The sequence below is a fragment of the Gorilla gorilla genome, chromosome 5, assembly GCF_029281585.2.
Source record: "Gorilla gorilla gorilla isolate KB3781 chromosome 5, NHGRI_mGorGor1-v2.1_pri, whole genome shotgun sequence".
In the NCBI taxonomy this organism is placed as follows: domain Eukaryota; kingdom Metazoa; phylum Chordata; class Mammalia; order Primates; family Hominidae; genus Gorilla; species Gorilla gorilla.
The window spans coordinates 190,252,307-190,277,670 of record NC_073229.2 but is presented as its reverse complement, the minus strand read 5'-3'; the positions used below and the strand labels follow the sequence as shown (position 1 = coordinate 190,277,670).

The 25,364-nt window shown below is 42.3% G+C and overlaps 1 protein-coding gene across 1 annotated transcript; it reads left to right on the top strand.

Moving 5' to 3' along the window:
• Nucleotides 1–843: 843 nt before the first annotated feature.
• On the top strand, nt 844–24,324 carry LOC109027398 (putative transcriptional regulator encoded by LINC00473). The gene has a single exon (XM_063707993.1). The coding sequence runs from the start codon at nt 8,320–8,322 to the stop codon at nt 8,878–8,880; it is 561 nt and encodes a 186-aa protein (XP_063564063.1). The 5' UTR covers nt 844–8,319; the 3' UTR covers nt 8,881–24,324.
• The last annotated feature ends 1,040 nt before the right edge of the window (nt 24,325–25,364 follow it).

Genomic DNA, 25,364 nt, shown 5'->3' with positions numbered 1-25,364 from the left:
TTCCCGGTGGGAGGTAGGTGCAAGCTCCTCTGCTCTCTGACTTAGTTCTGCCTCCATCCCCACCACACCCACTGCTGAGAGGTGGAACCTCCTCCCCAGGAAGGGAGAATCAATAACTCTTTCTCCTGGCAGTGTACTCTTCTCTTGTTCTCTATTGACAGAGATTTATACTTTCTTTGCCTGATGGTAGGAACTTTCTCTACCTATCCTGAGGTCTCTCCACCTGCACTTGATAATAAAACTCTTGGTTCAGGTCTCAAGGTCTTATTTTGGTCATACTTTTATTAAGTGGAAGAAGACTTTGCAATTTAGACATCTCTTGTTATTGACAGACACACACACACAGACACTCTCTCTCTATGTATATATGTATATATATGTACATATATGTATATGTATATATGTACCTATATGTATACGTATATATGTACCTATATGTATATGTATATATGTACCTATATGTATATGTATATATGTACCTATATGTATATGTATATATGTACCTATATGTATATGTATATATGTACCTATATGTATATGTATATATGTACCTATATGTATATGTATATATGTACCTATATGTATATGTATATATGTACCTATATGTATATGTATATATGTACCTATATGTATATGTATATATGTACCTATATGTATATGTATATATATGTGTACGTATATGTATATGTATATATGTACATATGTGTATATGTATATATATGTACATATGTGTATATGTATATATATGTACATATGTGTATATGTATATATATGTACATATGTGTATATGTATATATATGTACATATGTGTATATGTATATATATGTACATATGTGTATATGTATATATATGTACATATGTGTATATGTATATGATTCTTTGCATCAGAGAAGTCCATTGTCAAGATTCAGGTCGAATTCTGATTTGACAAGGTTTTCTCCTATTCCCTGTAATTTACGTATAATATTCTGAAAATAAAGCAGAATCTTATGCCTTTCCAGTCTGTTTGATAGGACATTACCTAATGCTGCCCTTTCAGAAGGCCATACTTAATTGGTGAGATGGATAATTCCAGGTCGGGGGTAAATGATGTCTTGCTGTGTCAGGAAGCAATGAAGCAGTCAAAAACTAATACAATTGTGCAAAGAGAAGCCCCCTCCCGTTGGCCAAAAGTATGACAATTTCGACATCAAAAGTAGCAGTGGTTATAGCATATTAATGCACATTGAATCAATAAAAATATATGAGTCCATAATGAAACTCAAAAAGCAAAAGCTAGGAAAATACGTTTATGCCACAACTTGAGATGACTACTAAACCAACTCACTACATTAAGAATTTGACACTGAAGGGCAATCATTATTTACCTTCTCTTTCCAATATGAACTGCACTGGGGATAATGAGACAGCTGAGTTGATGAGAGAAAGCTCTATTTTAAAAGAAAAAAAGACCATCAATAATATAGAATAAATGATAGAATTAGAAAAATCAACATTAGATACGTAGTTTAATGCAGATCTAGACAGTGATCTAAGGGAGAAAAAGTAGCTGTACAATGGAAGGATTATATGTTCAATCTCTTGACCCACTGTCAACTTAAGCATCAGCAATGGCCAGTCAACCAGGCTTTATGTGCACAGCATCACTTAAGATGTAGTCTAATCCTAAATGTCTAATTTGAATTTATAAACGTTTAGATCTGACTTTCAGCTTACAGGAAATATGGGAGATAGAGGAAAAGACAAAATGACTCCCTGAGGAAATACCCAGACACGCCCAGAAGATGAAATGTGGTCTTCATCAATGACTGCACGTCATTGATAAAGAAGCTGTTGTAGATTAGGAGCAACCTAAGGAAGGCAACAAGGTACAATGAATGGCCCTTGACTGGATCCTGAATGGCTAAGCCAGCTAAAGAAAATGTTTGGAGCAACCGAGTAAATTTGAACATGGACTAGATATTATATAAGATGAAGATTCATTGAAATGGAAACCTAGAGCTTATTAACTGAAAAAAAGTGGTTAAAAATTATACGTAAAAAAATCATTTCATTTTAGGTATGCACGTGTATATATAGATAGAAAATATCTGAATTATATTCAATAATGTGTTTCCTGCACTAATTTCTGGATGGTAGAGACATGTATTTTAATTATTAAATTTCTGATCATGTGAAGGTCATGTAGTAAGGCCTGAATGATATATTTATTAGTTTTTTAAATAGCCAGGTAGTTTTATTTATTTATTATGTGCAACATGATGTTTTGAAATATATATACATTGTGGAATGGCTGCATCAAGCTAACTAACATATACATAACTGCACAGAGTTGTCATTTTGTGGTGAGAACACTTAAATTCTACTCTCTTAGCATTTTTTAAGAAGGCAATATATTCTTTTTTCCTTTCTCTTTTTCTTTTCTTTTTTTTTTTTTTGAGATAGAGTCTTGCTCTGTCACCCCAGGCTGGAGTGCAGTGGCACAATGTCGGCTCACTGCAAGCTCCGCCTCCTGGTTCACGCCATTCTCCTGCCTCAGCCTCCCTAGTAGCTGGGACTACAGGCACGTGCCAGCACACCCGGCTAATGTTTTTTATTTTAGTAGAGAGGGGGTTTCACTGTGTTAGCCAGGATGGTGTCAATCTCCTGACCTCGTGATCCACCCGCCTCAGTCTCCCAAAGTGCTGGGATTACAGGCATGAGCCACTGAGCCTGGCCGACAATATATTCTTATTAACTATAGTCACTATGTTTTGCAATAGCTCTCTTTAGCTTATTCCTTCTGTCTCGTTGAACCTTCCTAACCCGTGACCAATGTAAGGGAAAAGCTGTATGACATTGGTCTAGGCAATGATTTTTTTTGGTTATGACCCCAAAAGCACAGGCAACAAAAGCAAAAATAGACAAATGGGATTACTTCAAACTAAAAAGCTTCTGCACAGCAAAGGAAACAATCAACTAAATGATATCTTTAAATGTAAAAATAGCACATTATGGCTGCATGGCATTTTTACAGTAGCTAAAGTGCAATCACACACATTTCCCCACTTGGTTTAATTATTTATCTATGAAGTAGACAGAATTAGCATTATTGTACCTGTTTGCCATATGTATATAGAGAACTAGATGACTTAGTGACTCTATTAGTTATCTATTGCTCCATAGCAAATGTCTTAGTCTAGTCAGGCTACTGCAATCAAATACTATAAACAACAGAAATCTATTTCTCAGAGTCCTGCAGGCTGGGAAGTGCAAGATCAAGGTGCTGGCAGTTTCTCTTCCTGGTTTGTAGATGGCACCTCCGTGCTGTGTTTTCACATGGTGGAATGGGCAAACAAGCTCAACGGGGTTTCTTTTATAAGGGCACCAATCCCATTCATGAAGACTACACCCTCATGACCTAATCACCCCCCAAAAGGCCCCACCTCCTAATACTATCACCTTGGAGTTTAGGATTTAAGCATATAAATTGGGGTGTGGGGACACAAAGATGAAGACTGTAGCAACAAATTATCCCAAAATTTATTGGCTTAAACAAACAAGCATATATTGTTTCTCATAGTTTCTGAGGGTTAGGAAGTCAAGAGTGGCTTAGCTGTGTGGCTGTGTCTCAGAGTCTTTTATGAGATTTCAGTTTAGATGCTGGCTGTAGTTATATCATCTGAAGTTTTACTGGGGCTGGAGGAACTGATTCTAAGGTGGTTCACGGCACATGGCTGTTGTCAGGAGGCCCACTCAATGTGGAGGCTGGCCCTCCCCAAAGCAGGTGGCCCACTGAGCAAATAAGCAACCAAGTCAGAAGCTGCAGTGTCTTTAGAGCCTGATTTCAAAGTTACACACTCTCACTTCTGCTGGGTTCTGTTGGTCACACAAACCAACCGCCCTGTGCAACATGGGGGATGTGAACACCAGGAGATGGGGGTCACAGGGGCCAACATGAGTTGGCTCCCACACCCAAGGTCATTGCCACACTCAAGGTCATACCAGCTGGCAAAACTAGAAATTGAAGCCCTGTCTTCTGAGCACAGAAGATTTTCACTTCACACAGACTTTTCATAAAAGGACCTTATCCTCTTTAAGTATAGAAGTTTTTTTTTTCAAAAATTTTCCTTGCACAGTGACATATTTACTGCAGTATTTATATGGCATCACTAAACACAGAGTTGGGAATCCAACCAGCTCTTTGAAGCAAGAGTATGTGAACGTGAGTGGGCCCCAGCATACCACAGGCAGTTAGTTCTGCTCTAATGTAATGTATGTGTTTCTACGTTAAAAACTGTAGGGCTTATGGGAAAATGGGGTTAGGGACACAACATTCAAAAACTTTATTAGCGACAAATAATAAAAGATGAGGAACGCAATAAAAATGGTAGCACACAGTTATACATTTCAACTAATTAAGAAATCTGTAAATACCACAGTAAAGACGTCACTTTGGAAAGATCACCTTGAGAAAGACCTGAAGTTTGCTTGCAGAAGTAAGTGTCCCATGCCTGGGGGCCCACCACGTCCACCTCCCTGTCTGCAAGAGGAAGGGAACCAAAGAGTTCCCAAGAGAAAAAGAACAGAAAACCAAAGGAAAAATACAAAATATCTGGGATTCAAGAGGAGAAATTAAAGAGACGGTGATATGGTTTGGCTGTGTCCCCACCCAAATCTCATCTTGAATAATCCCCATGTGTCCTGGGAGGGAGCCAGTGAGAGGTAATTGAATTGTAGGGGTGGTTACCTTCATGCGGTTCTCCCAGTAGTGAGTGAGTTCCCATGAGATCTGATGGTTTTAAGAGGGGATTTCCCCCCTTTTTGTTCAGCACTTATTCTTGCTGCTGCCATGTGAAGAAGGAGGCATTTTCTTCCCCTTTCACCATGATTGAGGGTTTCCCGAGGCTTCCTCAACCATGCAGAACTGTGAGTCAATTAAACCTATTTCCTTTATAAATTACCCAGTCTTGGGTATGTCTTTATTAGCAGTGTGAGAACAGACTAATACAGAAGGCAAGGCACAGAGCTGTGCAGCCGGTTGGTGGCAGGAAGGGCTGTAGCTCATGTTGTTTTGAACTGCTGGTAGGAGTATATGATGGATAATTTTAGGTGCCATCTTGACTGGGTTAGGTGGTGCCCAGATCGCTGGAAAATCACTATTTCTGGGTGGGTCTGTGAGGACGTTTCCAGAAGAGATTAGCATTTGAATTTAAACACTGATTAAAGAAGATCCTTCTTCACCAACATGGCAGGCATCACCTGACTCACTGAAGTCTCCAATAGAATGAAAAGGTGGAGGAAGGGTGAATTTGAGTGAATTATCTTTGTATGATCTGAGACATTCATCTTCTCTGGCCCTGGAACACCAGGTTCTCCAGGTTCTCAGACCTTTGGACTCTGTACTTACGCCAGGGCTTCCCAGGTTCTCAGGCCTTTGACCTCAGAATTAAGAGTTTTACACCACCGGCTCTCTGGTTCTCAGGCCTTTGGACTCAGACTGAGTTACAGCATCAGTTCTCCAGTGTGTAGGCAACAGATCATGGGACTTGCTAGCCTCTGTAATTGCATGAGCCATTCCCATCATAAATATCGTGCTCAATAGATCTATATACTCAGTTCTTTCTTTCTTTCTTTCTTTCTTTCTTTCTTTCTTTCTTTCTTTCTTTCTTTCTTTCTCTTTCTTTCTCTCTCCTTTCTTTCTTTTCTTTCTTTCTTTTTTCTTTCCTTCTTTCCTTCCTTCTTTCTTTCTCTTTCTTTCTTTCTTTCTTTCCTTTCTTTCTTTCTTTCCTTTCTTTCTTTCTTTCTTTCTTTCTTTCCTTTCTTTCTTTCCTTTCTTTCTTTCCTTTCTTTCTTTCTTTCTCTCTTTCTTTCTTTCTTTCTTTCTTTCTTTCTTTCTTTCTTTCTTTCTTTCTTCTCTCTCTCTCTCCTCTCTTGCCTAACCTGCCCCACCACACCATTTCCCTTCCTCTCTCTGGGTTCTGTTTCTCCCCAGGGTTCTGGAGAACCCTGACTAATACAAAGGCTATCTAAAATCCTACAGAGAGTAGTGATAGCAGGTATGGGTGGGTGTGGCTCCTTGTCCTGATGAAATGCATGTGTGTGAGATCCATCCTTCCTACTACATTCACCTGGCTTCTGAGCAACAAAATGGTGCCTGAGCAAACCGACATTGACATGACACTCAAATTGTTCCCTAATTTACCAATCACAGTGGAACAAATCCTCATTTTCAGAAGAAATGTTCTAGCAGAATGGGCTGTAGTTACACCCTGGAATTGGCAAACACCATAAACCAGGGCTTTCCTCCTGGAGGACCTTGTCGTAAATACCTACCAGCACACTGTCAAGGTTAAAGCACTTTATGTAGGTTGGTATATAATAGTGCCTAATAAATGATCAGAATTAGCAGTACTTTTCCCAAGAAGAGGTCCAGTGGGATTTGAATGGAACAAGCTGAAACTGGGAGCAGTAAGGCAAGGGCAGGTGAGCAGAGGCCTGAGAGCGGGGCAGAGCGGGGGCAGAGCGGTGAGCCCTGGCAAGCACACATGGCAGGGCCCACTGTCCACAGTGGGTGGCAGCGAGCACAGGTGAGCACACACCAAACACATCTCCCTTGACAGCCTCCTTCTGTGGGTGCAAAGAGGCACTAAAGATCATGCGTCACAAATTATTAACATCCTTAGTAACTATCTTCAAGGCAGAAACAAAACAGGGAACAATAACAAGCTTCAGGGAGTCTTTATTTTGTGAAGGGGTGTGTGTGTGTGTGCATATATGTGTGTGTGTATATATATATATACACACACACATACATACATATATAAAATCATAAACTGGCATTTTTAATTCCCCTGCTACCCCAGCACACATATGATATACTACAGCGTGGCTGTTCAGCGTGGCTGTTGGCAGCCCTAACTGGAATATTTAATAAATGAGGCAGTAATGGACATTTATTGAAAAAAGTTTTTATGAGAAAACCCCAAATGTGCACGTTTTGAAGTTGCTTGCCAATCATGCCTGAGGGGCAGAGTCACATCCAGGAATCACTGTCTGGATGGCATCGTGAGAGGATGGCTATGTGGATAGGAACGATGACTGAAGCCAGGTGCATCCCTAGTGGCTTCTGCCCCTGAAGTGCCCAGGGAAGACCTTGGTGATGGGGGATCTTTGGGTCTGCTCTTAAAGAAAGGGTGAAATGGCAGGAGATGGGGGATGGCTCTGCAGGTGAAAGGTGGTGCATTAGGCCATTCTTCCATTGTTATAAAGAAACACTTGAGACTGGGAAATTTATAAAGAAAAGAGGTTTAATTGACTCACAGCTCTGCATGCTGTACAGGAAACATGGTGCTGGCATCTGTTCAGTTTTTAGGGAGGCCTCAGGAAGCTTACAATCATGGCAGAAGGCAAAGGGAGAGCAGGCACATCACATGGCAAAAGCAGGAGCAAGGGAGAGTGGGGGAGGGAGTTGCTACACACTTTTAAGTGACCAAATCTCTTGAGAACTCTATCAGGAAGACAGCACTAAGCCGTGAGGGATCCACCTCCATGATCCCGACATCCCCCACCGGGATGTTGCAGATTAAAATTCAACATGAGATTTGGGTGGGGACAAATATCCAAATGATGTCAGGTGGGCTCTGTGGGAAGGCCAAGAGGCAAGGAGTGTTTTCAAATGACTGGAGTCTGTCTGGTTTAGACAGAGAGCTCATGGAGGGATTCTCTCCACCTCTTGAAAACAAGGCCTTAACAGCCACAGAAACAGATTTTTATTGATTTCAGAAAGGCCCGAGTCCATTTTTTCTCTTTGGATGTAGTATTAATGAATTGCTAAGCACTCCCATCTGCCAACCATCGTTCTAAGTGTTTTACTGGTATCATCTGGTTTAATCCTTTCAACAACCCTATGGGGTGTGTAAATGTTACTATACCCCATTTATTCAAGGAAATGGAACCTAGAAGTATCAGTAACTTGCCTAAGGTCAGAGTACCAAGTGTGAGATGGGGGCACAAATCCCGGACAGACTTCAGAGTCTGAGCTCTTATCTCGCTGTATTGCCTCCCCTACTGCGCTCTACACCAAGAAGTGTTGAAGTGTGCGTGCAGCAGTCCTGAAGTTGATGGTGGGTTATGTTTCTTCTAAAGGCACTATGGAGATGAAACAATTTAAGTTCTATCAGTGTTTTTCATAGAAACACGGCTACTATAGCACCACAAGTTGGAGAAAGTTACCTTTATTTCCGGATTTCATCAGTGATAAAGGCTGCTGAATTGTGCTTATCATTGGTTCATTTCCCACAGCTAATCACATTTCACTTTATTCAAGACCTTTTAAAAATGGAACTGTCGGCTGCTGTTGGAAGGCGCAGGCAGGCGCCCTGGAGAGAATTCACAGGGAGGCACAGGACAGAACGCTCCCAGGAACGAGGAAGCACCCCCAGAAAGGAGCGCTCTATGGGCTCCAGGCAGCCGAGGAAACGCGAACGTGAGCCCCGTGACTGCACTCCCACGTGCACCAACGCTGCCAGTGTGAGCAGAAGCGGAGCCCGCAGAGCGCCAGGCTGCGCCGGGAGATGCATCACGATGAAAAACTGCGCCAGAGCATGGCGGGAACTTTCCGAGAGGGCGTGTTGTTTCCAGGCGGTTCCACCTTCTAATATGAAACAGTCTTGGTTGATTTTCCTTGATACTACTTTATGCTCGGCCTGGTTGTTGGCAAGTAGCTGCCCGCGTCTGTACGCGCCCTTGATTAGTTTCCACTGCATGTGTTTTAACACAGTGCTCCTTTTTCCACGTTTATTTGGGCCAACCCTGTCTGCAAAGATCCAGTTTAATACAAATTTGAGTCTATGTGCTATAGCCTGGAAATGTACTAAAGACACTACAACATATTGCTGAAAGAATAGAATCTTTATTCTGAATGCAAAGCAGACACCTAGTAAAAAATTCTGGAATAATAAAACAAGCAAGGCTTATGTGCTCAGTTTTGGGGACGCTCCAATTTAAAGGCTTAGTCATTGTCACAGTGTAAGGTTTACCCATTGCCCCCATCGCACAGATGTGGGATTGTTGAGAGCTGAGAGTCCTATGACCTCTTCTGCTGCCCAAGAACTTGGGGTGGGTGGTAACTGGAGAAATCAAAGTGATCAGCTGCAAAGAATGCTTCCATTGCTGGAGCTTGGTTGTGCGGGATTCTCCACGGAGGTCTTAAGGCAGAGACAAAAACAAGGACTTTGGGAGGCTCCTGTGAGCAGCCAAAAGGGTGTAGAGTCAGGCAGCCTCAGGTTACAAATCCAGTCCTGCAGGCTAGGAGTTGTGTAAGCTTAAAAAAGTGACTGCACTTCCAGGAACATCGTTTCCCTACCTGCTCCTCCTTCTGACGGGTTTTCTGAGGACAATGGAATCCACACTCTGTGTCGAACACTTTTCTAATTAACGATGTGCAGACACTTTATTTTACAGGAATAAAAATGCCAGAAGAACCCAAGTCATATTCATTTAAAGCAGGGTGACAAGTACACCAAAATCTGAAAAATCATCACTAAAGAACTTATCCATGTAACCAAAAACCATTGAAATAGAAGTAAACTATGGAAACAAAATTTAAAAATAATAAAATTTAAAAGTCCAAAAAATTTATAGCACTTCACCTGTTTCATTTCTTCCTTTATAAAATTGTATTTAGAAATTTGTTATATGTGTCTATGCAAACATTTTAAAAAATGTAAAAGTGTGGAATTGCATAATGCTGCTTACTGATTTACAGATATAAATACATCCACGTTGACTTGCACACATGCAGGTACCCCTCGCCCTATACAATCTCACCATCTGCACTTGCTATCTGAAAGCAAGAACAAGAGGTTTTGGAGAGAAAGGGATACTTGTTAACCTGTATGTATACATAGCTTTTGGGTTATGGTTTGTCTTACAAAAGAAGGATATTATACATATTTCCTGTATCTTGGCTTAATCAATAGCACTTCCTAGAAATCTTACTGAGTCAACTGGTATATTCTAATTAATTCTTTGTGCTGGCTGCATAATATTCTGTGGTGTAGAGGTGTAGCAACACCATATTTTATTCGGCCATTCTCCTATTGATGGACACTTATGTTATTTCCAGTTTTTTGATGCTATAAACAGAGCTGCAATAAATATTGTTGCACATATGTCTACTTTACTAAATATTTTATTTCTCCAAATAGAATTTTATTTCTAGTCTCCAAATAGAATTTTATTATCTCCAATTTCATTTAAGCTGCCCTTCCACACACATATTAAGGTCATTGACCTGGTTATATGTAGTGTGTGTGTGTGTGTGTGTGTGTGTGTGTTGTTTTGTTTTTGTTTTATTTTTGATGTTGTTGCTCACTGGACTCTGAACACTACAGGACTTCTTTAAATCTATTTCTTGAGTAAGCACTTGACAAGTGCCCAGGGCCCAGTGTTTTAGAAGACATCAGCCAGGGCCCCCTCACTGAAGGAAGCCCCGGGTGGGTTTTCTGGGGTTCACATGGGAACCTGACTTGAATCCCAAAGATAAGGGCCCCGTTGTCCAGTGAGCACAGGGTCCCTTGGCACCCTCAGTTGAAACTCATCCAAGATTAGTAACATTCCGGCCAAATTCTGGTTTTATTGCATGATTTCATTTAAAAATTGCATGTATAGCATGGATAAGCTATAAACAGAATAGCCATTTTAATGAAAACAACAAGAGATATGAGTGGATGTTGCCTTTATTCTAGTTGGAGACAACCATATTTACACAACTTATTCAGAGATGCTCACAGTTGTCAATGGACTCCACGCTACAGCTTTGTGAAGCAGTGTTTGCTTCGGGTGACAGAGCTGCTCTGGTTGCCCACAAGCTGCTCTGCTGGTGACCTGTTTCACAAGGTTGTTTTACCTTGAGTGACTGCTGTGTTCACAGTTGTGCTTCGAGAATGCCAAAGCTCATTGCTCTGTTTGCAAAGCTGCTTGGCTTGCTGGGGAGGGTAAAATGCAATATATTTAGACCTTTGATACTGACAGTCCAGCTTTGGCTTCTGAAGTCTTTGTAGAGGAAAGGAAGTGGGAGAGATTGTCAGAGGACCCTCCTGTGATGTGGGGGTCTGTGCTGATATCTGGATTTTTTTTTAACATTTATTATCAGGCTTCATACAGGGGGGACTGGTTTGCAGAGCCCTGAATTTAGGCTTTGACAGGTAAGAATCTCTGAAATGAACAAGACTAGTTTGGTTAGCATTTATTAGAAGGTCAGTTTGTAGGTCCTTAATTGTCTTCTGTTTATAGAACTGGATAGTGTCTGTGTGTGTATGTGTGTGTTTCGTGCTTAATTGTGATTTGCTGCTCTTGACAGGTTTTGTGAAACTGACAACAGCTCTTTCTCAGCCTGTTTTCCTCTAGTGGCCAAAATGTTCACTGTTAATTTATTCTGTTTACTCTTCATTCATTCAGCAAATATTTATTCAGTCCTACTATGTGCCAAGTACTGTCTAGCCTATAAAGATGTCAAGATATGTACCAACTCTTCCAATAAATATTTCTAAGTTGTAAAAATATTAAGTGATATAAAAATAAGAAAGGTTCTATTAAGAACAGATTGCTTTTTTTAAATATGTAAGTTTATTTTGGATGCAATATGAGACTGAATTCCAATGCAAAGTTGTTTTAAGAGAATGCGAAAATCTCACCATTCACTGACTTAGGAGAAAAGTTACTCTGAGAATTAATAGAAGCTGAATAGAAGAAGATAGTTAAAATCTGTATGCTAGCTAATGTCTTCTTGTCTTGTACTTTGGGGGAAAAAAGTAAACAAAAGTCTTATTAAGTTTCAAGTAGGTGCCACATGAACCCTTCCATATTCAGGATTAGACAAGTGGCAATGGTACGTGGAGCTTGATGGCCAAGCCCAGTGGGTTACAGGGTTTGGCTTTCTTCCAGCCCTCAAGGGATGTCTAAGACCTCTGGGATGCTACATAGGATGCAGGCAGAACTGCCTGTTTTGGGGCAAAAAAATTGTCATGGTCACCCCTGAACTACATAGAGGAAGAACTTTGTCTCAGCGCAAGCAAATGGTCTTCCAAAATTTGTACAGACAAGTTCCCAACAATACAAGCTGCATTTAACCCTAAGCAAACCATACTCACAGCAAAGATCTTATTCCACCTGCACATTCTTTCCAAAGCACAAATGCCCTTTCTCAGTTCAACCATGAAAGGACTGATGGGAGATGATCTTAGAAGAGTGGCGATGATTCACACTATTGGGTTAAAAAGAGAGAATATTGGGGAACAATGAGGCTCCCCAGTAAGTCTCTACTCATTCTCCATCAGCGTTGGCTGCCTTTCATTTGCCAACATGGTCAAATCTTGCTCATACATTAAAATTTAAGAATCACCATCTTCCTGGGTTGTAATCACCTCTCTCTCCTTTCTTTTCACAGGCAAAATTCTCCTTGTCTCCCATTGTTTGCATTCATTCCCATTCCCACCACCCTGCCTGGCAGCTCCCCTCACCACACAATAGACACAGCCAGTGGCGGGGACACAGCTGTCTTCTGGTGTCAGATCTGGCTAACACATGGGTGTAGCATTTGACCCTTGTCACCATCTGATCTTTCTTCTTCTTCCTTCTCAAAAATATTTCTTGGATTCCTTGACAACATTTTCTCCTGTTGTCTTTCTCTCTCTCTGCATTCATTATCTTGCTTTATTTCTGCCGATCTTAAACGAGGGTGATAACCACATCCTTTCCTATCTGTTACTGCTTACTCCACATTCTCTCCATGGTTCATCACATTCCTCCCTCTGGCATCAGTAAAATGGATTTCATATCTCCAGCTCAAATGTCACCAGTTCTGCATGAATACATCAGAGGCTCAGTGTACAAGGACTGCTCAAAACTGAACATGTTACCTCCTCTTTCTGATTCCTGCTCTTCCCCACTCCCTGACCCATATGCTTCTTTCCCTCATTATTAAAGTTATTACCATCATCCAACTTTGATGAGTTTAAAATCTGGAATCCATCCAGAATTCTTCCTTACGTGCATCACCTACATCCGAATGACAATGGTCTTAGTTTGTTTTGTGCTGCTGTAACAAAATATCATAGACTTGGTGATTTATCAACAATAGAAATTATTTGGCTCACAGTTCTGGAGGCTGGGAAGTCCAAGAGCGAGGGGCCGTATCTTGTGAGAACCTTCTTGCTGTGTCATCCCCTGGTGGAAGGCATCAGATAGCAAGAGCACAAAAGAGACAACAAGGGGGCAGAATTCATCCTTTTTCTCAGGACCCACTTCCAAAATCACTAACACACCCCTGATATAGTGGCATTAATCTATTCATAAGGGCAGAGCCCTCATGACCTAATCACCTCTTAAAGATTCTGCCTCTCAACACTGTTGCATTGGGATTTAAGTTTCCAGCACATGAACCCTACTTTTGTTCTCCCAGTGAATGTTCTCTCAAACATATCCACTCTCCTCCATTCCTGCTATCCTTGCTTTAATTTTAGTCCAGAATCATTTCTTGCCTGGGATTTTGCCCACGATTTCCCTCTTCCTTAGAAATCTATCCTCCTCTCTACTTTCAAAATGTTTTTGAATTCAGATTTGATCCTGTCTTTCCCCTGGTTAAATCCTTTAGTGGCTTACCACTTGCTATAAGACAAAGTCAAAGTCCTCAGTGCCCTTTGTCATCTAGTGCCACCTCCTGTGCACAGACTTCCAGTTCTTTGATTATCTCTGTTTCTTTGCACACACATTTTCTTCCTTGGAATCACTTCGTCCTACTTCTATTTTTCTTTCCTACACTATTTAGAGTCTTCTCATTCTTCAAAGAACCCAAAGATGGCCTCCTTTATAAGGTTTTCCACAGCTCTCTCTTGCTGATAGAGTTTGTTGTGCCTTTTCCTATGCAACCTCCTATGTATGTGGTGGGCTCTTTCCATACTGTATTACACTCGCTGGTTTACAAATCTATACCCAGCACTAGACTGTGAACTTCTTGGGGGAAGGAACTACGTCTGATAACTACATTCTTTGTAACTTCATGGAAGCAGTGCCTAACACTTAGGAATCTTTTTGAGCCCCAAATTTGCTATTTTTTCACACACTTGGATATGTGTTCTTCGCATTAATAATGGAAATGATAGTGCCATTCCTGCTGACCTTACAGTTGACAGTTGACACTAAATGTGAGACTAAATGTGACAATGTGTATGAAAATGTTTCTCAAACTTACATTTCTATCTAAAAGCAAGATATTAGTAGTAGTAGTGTCATCCAATGTGGTGTAAACCACATTGGGAGCCCATCCATGGCACTGCAGAGAGTGGTGGGGTGGAACAAAAGCCACAGATGAAAATTTTGCCATCCTAAGAACTGGATAAGTATCTGGGAAAGCAGGATACTGGGTAGAGTATGCTTTCTTTGCTTTCAGTTAAGTCTTCGTTTCAGTGACCACTTGTTTATGGTAGTTTAGAGGTGCCTGCAGTAAAGCAAGATATAATAAATGCAAAATTAATTTTTTTAATGGGGCTGAGGAAAATAAAGATTATAGAGAAAGACGGATCCAGAGGGTTTTTTTTTTGTCACGTTTGAAAATTGGTGGTGGTGGTGTAGACAAGTTGAAGGATGAAGCCAAAATTTCAGTCAAAATATCAAACTCAAGGCAATGACTATTCTATATTTGCCATTTTGGTGCAGCTAAAGATCTCTGAGGAGTAAAGTGATGACAAATCTTCCAAACAGGTGATTGAGGCTGGGCGCAGTGGCTCACACCTGTAATCTCAGCACTTTGGGAGGCCAAGATTGGCAGATCACTTGAGGTCAGGAGCTCAAGACCAGGCTGGCCCACATGGTAAAACCCCGTCTCCACTAAAAGTACAAAAAAAACCCAAAAAACAAAGATCAGCCAGGCATGGTTGTGCATGCCTGTAATCCCAGCTACTTGAGAGGCTGAGGCAGGAGAATTGCTTGAACCTGGGAAGTGGAGGTTGCAGTGAGCCGAGATGGCACCAGTACACTCAGCCTGGGCATCGCAGTGAGACTCCATCTAAAAAAAAAAAAAAAAAGGAATTGATGCTTCAAAATGAAAAATTGCAAACTGGAGCTGTGCTTTTGTCCCAGAATTTATGTTCACAAACCCCTCTTGCTGTGCTGTGCCTGTGTTTGGCCCCAAGGTGCCCATCAAAGCAACTGTTTTGGTTCTGACCTGCTCCCGGCTACACTTGGAAGGTAGCCTGAGATGTCTCCCTGTATGTTTCCTTATTCCAGAATGTTGTGTTACATTTTTGTTGTGTATAAATTTCTTTTCCTGTCAAATGCTAGCCTGAAAATCCTGTACCAAAAGATCTGTATATTCTATGAAACTTGGGCTGTAAGAACCCAGAAGCTCTCTGCTGACAATTCTTTAACCAGGGAGAGGTTCCTCGGGGGAATGCCTTTCATTATGTATATTTGAAAATGAATTTTCAGGTCTCTGCTTCCCATGTGAATTTGTATAAATTTATGTAAAAAATGAGAAGCAATGCTTTTTAATTTTTTCCTTAGAAGTGGGCATATATTTTTTAGGGCATAATATAAAAGATCGATTGGCTTGAGTTCATTTGTCCTCCGCAAGTCTAAAATGAGACAAACTAGAATTGCCTGGTAATATCCAAATTTATTAATGAATGGATGTGTGCTATGCTAGCTACCAGGCAAGGTGCTTAAAAAGAGAAGTAGGTTTTAGTTTCTCTCTCCTGTGGGTCCATCAAGCTTTTCTCAACCAATTCTCTTCCCTCTCTGGAAACTGTGATGTTTCACCTTCTCCTCCTTGCCTGGTGCCCACTGACAACATAGGGACTGTTTCGGGTCTTCTCATGTCTAGACACCCTGTAAAGCCATTTTTCCTTCATCTGCTGCCCAACCACACAGGTAGAGGGGACTTTACCACAAGACTTGCTGCCTCCTGTGTGCTCCCCAAGGAAGACTCCTAATGTCTTCATATCCACAAACCTGGGGAGGGGTTTGTCATCTCCGGTAGTCTCCCCAGACCAGGAATCAGCCCAGGGGAGAGGCCTCTCTCAGGAGCCCACTGCTGCCTGGCTCTCTCCCTCCTCTTTGGTCCTGCCTCTTCCCCAGCCCTGGGTGAACTCTGCCTGGTCTCCTTGGAGGGGTTGTGGAGGGGAATGCCTGGAGCAGGGCAACCTGCTATCCACCAGCTCTTGCACCAACCTTCTGAGTCTTTAAAGGCTAAGCCCCCCGGAAACTCAAAACCAGTTATCCCTCAAAAAGTTCAGCTCAGGCCGGGTATGGTGGCTCATGCCTGTAATCCCAGCACTTTGGGAGGCTGATGCGGGCAGATCACCTGAGGTCAGTAGTTTGAGATCAGCCTGACCAACATGGTGAAACACTGTCTCTACTAAAAATACAAAAATTAGGCTGGGTGCGGTGGCTCATGCCTGTAATTTCAGAAATTTGGGAGGCTGAGGCAGGTGGATCACTTGAGGTCAGGAGTTCGAGACCAGCCTGACCAACATGGTGAAACCCTGTCTTTACTAAAATTACAAAAATTAGCTAGGCATGGTGGTGCATGGCTGTAATCCCAGCTACTTGGGAGGCTGAGACAGGAGAATCGCTTGAACTCAGGAGGCGGAGGTTGCAGTGAGCTGTGATTGTACCATTACACTCCAGCCTGGGCAATGAGAGCAAAACTTCATCTTGAAAAAAAAAATCTAGCTCTCACATGTCAAAAACTTTGGCTGTCCACACTATTATTCTGTTCCAACTTTTAAGAACGCAGATAAAAAATGTAACAAAGTTAAAAAGCCTTATTAACCTCAAGACTTGATGCTGGTGCCATTCCTAGACTGGTATTTCTCATGAGTCTCCACCAAATCAGAGGGCAGGAAGATCTGGACTTCTTGGGCTGAGCCATGCTTTGAGGACCACTTCAGCGGGCGGTATATCGTCCCCTGTGTGGAGCTGCATTTCCTGTGACTGGCACTAGCTTGATGGTTTCTGCTTTTGTGACTGTTCACCCGCACTTGCCAAGGCTGTGCTGTGCCTCTACTCACCTGCCTCGTGAGGGGACTCTGACCTTTCTGTCATCTACCACATGCCATTGATGAGAGCCACAGGGTGTGGCCTCCTGGTGGTCCAGCTCAACCTCTGTTCTCTCTCATTCTTGCTTCTCAACAACCTCCTGGAGCTTTTTCCTCTGGGTGTAGCAGGAGGGCCCCACACACTGGATCACAGCCACGCTTTGAAAGGAGGAGAAGTGACTGTCGGGAGACAGCCCCTAGGAGAGCTGGGTCTTTGTTTTATTTTGTTTCTTTACAATACAGCCATTTCATGTATAACCTTTTCCACATAGACCCTTGCCTTCTCCCCGAGGTATGAGACAAGGAATACAAATATCAGATGTGACTCTGGAAGGCTGCAAGGAACTGGTGCTGCTCATAGAAAAGCATTTCAAAACCTTAAACACCTGCACTATTTCTCCCACCTTCTTTCATGTTCACATCTGCAAATAATAGGCACTCAATACAATTTTATGGCAAATCACAGAATTAGTTCTGCCTCGAATCCTTTGTGGAATGAAGTGTGAGTATAGGACAAGTGTGCAAACAAGCACAAACATCAGGGTCCATTCACTCTGGTACAGTCCATGGCCCCTTTATTCCTTTTCGTCTTTCAATAAATACGTGTTGAACACCTATTATATGCCAGTTACTATTGTAGACAGATGTGGTATCTATTCTTGTGAACAGACACTGAGGAGGTACATGAATAAGTAGGATGTCAAATAATAATGACTGCAGCCAAGGAACAGAGCAAGGTGCTCATGAGTGCCAGTCAGAGCTGCTTCCCTAGCTAGGCTGGCAAGAAAGACTCCTGAAGTGGTCGCACTTGAGCAGAGGCCTGAAGAACGGAAGGAGACCACCATGGGAAAGTGGATGGAAGAGGAGATGAACCAATCATTTTCTACAATCAAGTCATATTTGAAATGCGCGAGGTCCCCATCTGATATCGCAGAGGTGCAGGGGCATGGGAAGGTTCCTAACAGGCATCGTCGATGCTGCATGCTGTCTCACCATATTTCACGGGGCTGGCTGGTTCTCCCTGCGGTTCCCTCAGTTTCATCAGCACCACGGTGGCTTCCCATGTTCCAGGCTGCGCCAGGCTGAAATGCCAGTTCCTGATCCTGTGAAGAGCCACGGTGAAGCTCCCCTCGTGTCAGTGAGCCAGGAGCCTTCCCCGCAGCTCCAGCCCTCACAGCCTCGGCCCTCGTTAACATGGGCAATTAAAGTGCTCAGGATTTTTCACTTGAAATGTTCCGAATGCAAGTAAGTTGCTTTATGGAAGAATAGGAATCTGTTTCTTTCTGCCACTTCCTTCCATGCACAGCCAGCATTTTCATCAGCAGCCTTTGGGCAAGGCGTGCACGGCATGGGCTTATTGGAATACTGATGAAGGAAGACCCTGAGCATCTTTTGAAGAAAACAAAACTGAAGGAAAAAGTATGACTTGTGAAACTCGAAGCAACTCTGTGGGCTGTGAATTCAGCAGGGAAACAACGCATTGTTAATTTTCTCTCCTTATTTCTCTGTTTTCTTCTCTGATCCAGTTGGTCATGTCCATAGACCCAAAGAACACATGCAAAGGAAGGAAATTCAAGTGTTTCCTTCCTGCCTGCTGAGTGGCCACCCACACCGTCTCTCTTCTCTTGGGCCACTTGTCCCTAACTTCTTTTCTTCATGAAGATCCTTGGCAGCTCCATGGAGGTGAAAAGGGCTATGAATGCTCTTCTTCCTCATAACTCTCTAGGCTTCCTGGTGAACATGGAGAAGAAACCATTTTCTTCATTCATCAGTGGCTCAGGGATCTGTGAACCTTCCCACCTGCCACCCTCACGCCTGGAGTGATATGTGCCTGGTCATTAGGGAGCACTTTTTTCCCACCTGCCACCCTCATTCCTGGAGTGATATGTGCCTGGTCATTAGGGAGTACTCTCTTCCCACCTGCCGCCTTCACGCCTGGAGTGATGTTGCCTGGTCATTAGGGAGCACTCTTTTCCCACCTGCCACCCTCACACCTGGAGTGATATGTGCCCGGTTATTAGGGAGCACTCTCTTCCCACCTGCTGCCCTCAGGCCTGGAGTGATGTTGTCTGGTCATTAGGGAGCACACTCTTCCCACCTGGGTGACAGCAGCTCTGAGCCAGCCCGGTGCTAGGTGATGGGCAACTGCAGTGCCCATGCCACAGGCTGGGTCAGATTTTCCTGTGCGGACGCGGTCATGGGGATGTTGCTAGGGACAGTGAAGTTGGCTGTGTTTATCCAAATCTGGTAGGAACGGATCCTTCTAAGAAAATATGCTTTCGACTTCATGATTTTCCAGCAGCACTGAAGGCCCTGCACACAGGGGGCTGCTAGCTGGGGCATGGGATACATAGGGTGTCGCGGCATCCAGCCCCACACAGTGGTCACTCCGGGTCCCGTGGGCAGCCTGACCCAACCCGAGTGGTTGTAATGTTTCTGACGGCCTTCACAGCAATGTTGTATTATTCCATCACATGTATGGAACGTGTCCAGAATGCCAGGGCAAGAGAAATAATATTCCCTGCCTAGGTATCCACTCTGCTTTTCTCAGAAGCAAACAAACACAACTGAGGAGAGAAAAAGCACAACCTCATGTCTGATCCTTCCCCGTGTCCAGCCACTCCCCACACCATCCTCAAATCTGACCTGCACTCGAGGACTCCTGCGTGCTTTACAAGCATCTTGTTTTAGTTCTTTTGTTTTTCTGCACCAACCATGTCTTTAACAGTTTACTGAATGCCCGCCACATGTGAGGCTGTAGACTGAATTCATTTCTTGGTGAATGCTATTGTGTGCCTGGCCATGAGTTTTGTCCTCCAAACAACCCTCTGTGCAGGAGGTCTCATTTTAGAGACGAGGAGTCAGAAGCTCCAAGAGGCTGATTCACTTGCCCAAGGACACACAGCTTCTGGGGGAAGAGCTCAGATAGAAAGGAGACCCGTATGGCTCTAACATGCACCATGGTTTAGTTCTTCGTCTCTCATCCCAGCAAGACTGCACTGGAAACTTCTCAACCAAAGAATCCTATCTCATTCTCATTCATTTCCCTGAGTACATTTTGGGGACACACAGTGGAGTCGGGGCTGAGCAATTGCTTGTTGAGAAAAAATTGCATTCTTCTCTGAGCTCCTAGAGCCCACCGTAGGTCCCAGCACTCAGAAGGAGGCACTAAGTGATGTGTGCTGAGTTGAGAGGGGATGTGAGGGAGTCAGAAGTGCTCCAGACGTTGGCCACCAGCAGCCGGGATGTTGGCACCACCAGGTTTCAAATATGAAGACAGCTTTGCCTTTTATTTCCTGTAGAGTGGATGCTTTCCAGGAAATGTCCCCCTTTTGCTCTGCCATGGTCTTTTGAGAACAAGCTATTTTGTCGTTCCAGACGAATAGCAAGGTTGGAGGACCAGCTCAAGTCGAGCATGAGGGGCTGAGCAGCTCACACCCCATGACTTGCGGTTAAACAGTGGGTGTCTGAGCACGTGCTGACCTGAGGGCTCCCTGGATCCTGGAGTGGGTCCAGCAGGTTGTGCAGAAACCACGTAGGACTGACTCTTCCCTCGGCCTCATGTGGGTTTCATGAACCCCCTTTTATTCTCATCCTCCAATCAATCTGCTCACAGTGCAAATAAGAATGATTCTTATGCAAGGTAACTTTAAGATCTCATCACCAACTCCAGGGAATACCTCTAAACAGGTACCTTTGAGGACGCCCACGCAGGACCCATGTTTTCCCCCTTTTTACCTACTTCTGAGTGTGATGAAGCTAGGGCTTTAACATACTTACTTTAAATGTATATAGTGTATACATAGTATGTATATAATTATGTATAAATATTACATATAAATATTAAATATGTTTAATTACATATAAATAGTACATATTAAATTATATATAAAAGAACATAATTTAAAATTTATATCATTTTCAGCCTGGCGTGGTGGCTCACGCCTGTAATCCCATCACTTTGGGAGGCGAGGGTGCGCAGATCACTTAAGGTTAGGAGTTAGAGACCAGCCTGGCCCATATGGTGAAACCCTGTCTCTACTAAAAATATAAAAATTAGCCGGGCATGGTGGCGCACACCTGTAGTCCCAGATACTTGGGGGGCTTAGGCAGGAGAATTGCTTCAACCCAAGAGGTGGAGGTTACAGTGAGCCGAGATGGTGCCACTGCACTCCAGCCTGGGCAACAGAGAGAGACTCCTCTGTCTCAAACACAAACAAACAAACAAACAAAAAAACTATATATATATATGTTAATAATATTCATGAAAGAAAAATGAGAAAAAAAGACATATAAGCAAGAGAAAATACAAGACTTTCCCAATTCTACCCACAGACCAACACATAAAATACCTTTGCGTATATTCTTCAAACTTTCTGCATAGTCATTTATACATTTATATTATTTCCATAAATCATGTTCAGTTGTTAAAAAACTGCCTTTTAAAAATCTTACTTTATTGTGACTATCGTTCCATATCAATAAAATAGTTTTATATGATCATTCTGATATATAATTGTAAATAATTTAACCAATCTGTTGTTGGCTTTTAGGCTGTTTCTAACAGCAGTGTAACTAATATCCTTATGGCTAAATCCTGAAAGGCATACTTCACTATTTTCTTAGGATGAATTCCAGGTAATTTAAGGACTAGCATGTGCTTTTTTTAAGTTATACTTTACGTTCTGGCGTACATGTGCAAGACATGCAGGTTTGTTACATAGGCCATGGTGGTTTGCTGCACGCATCAACCAGTCATCTACCTGAGGTATTTCTCCTAATGCTATCCCTCCCCTAGCCCCCCCACCCCCCAACAGGCCCCAGTGTGTGATGTTACCCTCCCTGTGTCCATGTGTATTCATTGTTCAACTGCCACTTGAACAGTTGAACACTGTTCAACTGTGCTTTTTAATGAATAGCATGTGCTTTTTAATGAATCTTAACATGCTTCCATAAGTTTGTTTCTATAGTAAGTAAACTCCAATCAACCCCTCTCCCACCCAGCCCATGTCTTTTAAATGCAACTGCAAAATCTATAGAAATGCAACATATTTCCATTAGAAAATGAAATCCTTTTTGATGTAAAGTACAACATCTTCATTATAAAACAGAATTACCTTCAGTAGCTCTGAGGCTTAAAGATCTTTGCAGTGACCCAGGAAGTCATCCAAGGATAGTGGAGCCCAGCCTGTCTGACACGTCTTTGATGCTGAGCATTGGGTGGGATTGGGTGGAAAGTCTGATTTTTCTCGGGTTGGATGCTGTGCTCTAATTGCCAGTGGCTGGAAGCCTGGCTTGTTTTTCTCTTCCTGTCATCCAGTGCAGGGACACACAGGGAGAGTGTGAACATAGGGTGTGTCCAATCTAACCGTTAGGGTTTCCAAATTAACTGTAAACTCTAAGTCTTTAAAGGTCAATGGAACATTTTGTTCTTTTGTTTGACTTTTCCATTTAAAATAGAACTTTTGCCTCTGAGAATTTAGACATGGACACAAATACTATGGAAAAAGCCAAAACAGGAGAGTTTTCTCAACACTAAAGGAGACATACATATTTAGTTTCAGATTAATTGGCTAAAGGGTGTTTGTTGCCAGGTAAGAAGGGATGGTTTACAGCTCCAAGCAAGGATGGATGGCTTCTTACTAGAACTGGCTTTATCAGTGAACATCTCAGGTCCTGCCTTGGCTTGGGGCCTCACCTGCAGAAGAAATCAAAGACGGCACCATCAGCCACTATTGCTGGTACTTCATTCACCTCACCTTGCCAGGGTTGCTCCAGGCAGAAAACAGCTGGAAAACTGGGGTCCCAGAGACAGAAACAAGTACACTGCATATTTTCTGTTGAATAAGATTTTTTAAACTTTTATTTTAAGAAAATTGAAGATTTTTATGCAATTGTAAAAAATAATACAGAGCCTCATATACCCTTCATGCAGTTCCCCCCAATGGCAGCATCTTGTGTAACTACAGTCTGCTATGACAATCAACATATTGGCATTGATAAAATCCATCCACCATATTCAGATTTCCCAAATGTTTCTTGCACTCATTTGTGTGTATTTAGTTCTATGTGGTCTTATCAGACGTGAAGCATTGTTTGACCACCACTGGCATAGTCAATATAAACACAATTCTATCACTAGTCTCCATCCTGCTGACCTCAAACAGCCACAGCCAATGCTTTTATCTCCCATCATGATCCTCTGACAACCACTAATCTGTTTTTTAGTTCTCCCTCTCAATAGTTTGTTACTTCAAGAATGTTATTGAAATGATCATATACTATGTAGTCTTTTGAGATTTGCTTTCTATACTCCGCATAATTCACTGGAGAGTAATCCAAGTTGTGTGTTTGTCACTGAGTACTATTTAATGGTGTGGACATACCAGTTTGTTTAGCCATTCACCCATTGAAAGATATTTGGGTTATTTCCAGTGTTTTTTATTATTACAAGAAATGCTGCGATGAACATTTGTGTACAGGTTTCTGTGTAAACATAAGCCTTTATTTCTCTGGCATAGCTGTTCAGGGGTGGAATTACTGAGTCTTAGGGTAAGTGCATGGTTTGCTTCGTAAGAAACTATTTTCCAGAGTGGCTGTATCATTTTACATTCCCACCAGCAATGTACGAGTGATCTAGTTTCTCTTCACTCCACCACCATTTGGTGTTATTGCTAGTGTTTTTTATTTTTTGTATTGTGACAGGTGTATAGTGATATTTCATTGAGACTTTAATCTGCATTTTCTAATGGCTGATGGTGTTGAAATTCTTCTCATGTGCTTATTTGCCATTTGTCCTCTTCAACAAAGCAGCTGTTTATGTCTTCGGCCCATTTCATTTTTCCTATTAAATTTTGAGAATTCATTATAGGGTCTAGATTCAAGACCTTGGCGGATATGAGGTGTGCCAACATTTCCTCTCAGTCTGTAGCTTGCCTTTTCAATCTCTTCAGAGACTCTTGCACAGCACATGTGTCTAATTTTGATGCAGTCCAGCTTATCAATTTTCTCTTTAATGACTCATGCCTTTGGTGTCCAATCTAAGAACTGTGCCTGGCCCTAGGTCCCAAAGATCTTCTCCTATGCTTACTTCTAAATGTTTTCTAATAACTTTTATGTTTTACATTTAAGTTTGTGATCCATTTTGGGTTAATTTCCACATAAGGTGTGAGGATTTGGTTGAGGTCCTTTTTGCATAAGGATGCTTGGATAGGATTTTTGTTTCAGGGGAATCTTTGCCTCTTTACTACAGGATGCTGGCCCACCCCTGCCCCACCACTAGTATTATCTGGTGCTAGTCGTGCTTTGGGAGATCTTCTATGCAACAAGGAAACCATGAGTTGTACTACAGAGGGAGATCTTCTGTCCCACTAGGAAACTGCGAATTGTACCACAGAGGGAGATCTTCTATGCAACGTGGAGACCATGAATGGTACACACAGAGGGAGATCTTCTATCCACGTGGACACCATGAATTGTACCACAGAGGCAGATGTTCTATCCAACATGGAAACCATGAACTGTACACACAGAGGGGGATATTCCATCCAACATAGGAACCATGAACTGTACACACAGAGGTTGATCTTCTATCCAACATGGAGACCATGAATTGTACCACAAAGGAAGATGTTCTATCCAAAACCGAAACCATGAGTTGTATGCCTAGAGGCAGATCTTCTATCCAATATGTAAGCCACGAGTTGGACACACAGAGAGAGATATTTTATCCAACTTGGAAACCATGAATTGTACACACAGAGAGATCTTCTATCCAACATGGAAACAACGAGTTATACCCACAGAGGGAGATCTTCTATCCAATTCAGGTGTTCCTTATGTGATAGCATACTCTGTATCTACAACTAGCTAAAGTTTCGTGATGTCATTATTGTTATTGTTGTTGTAGAGGTGAGGTCTTGCTATGTTGCCCAGGCTGGTCTTGAATCCCTGGCCTCCAGCAGTCCTCCTGCCTTTGTTTCCCAATGTGTTGGGATTACAGGCAAAAGCTGGTCTTATTCTTTCTAAAGCTGAAGTTTGAGAAGTAAAAATCACTTTCAAGGGTAGAATGCATTTTATATTTTCTCTGAAAAATGAATTGGCACAAATGTCCAGTTAAATTTGTGCAATTTTCTTTTAAAAAAACACAGTTAATTTTTAAAGTGGTGATAGTTATATACTAGGAGTATAATCCCAAATTGTATAACTGTTTCCTGAGCCTCTTCCCATGTTCATTGAGATAATTTTGTAAAAGCATCCTAACCAGCAATGGGTCCTCTTGTTAAG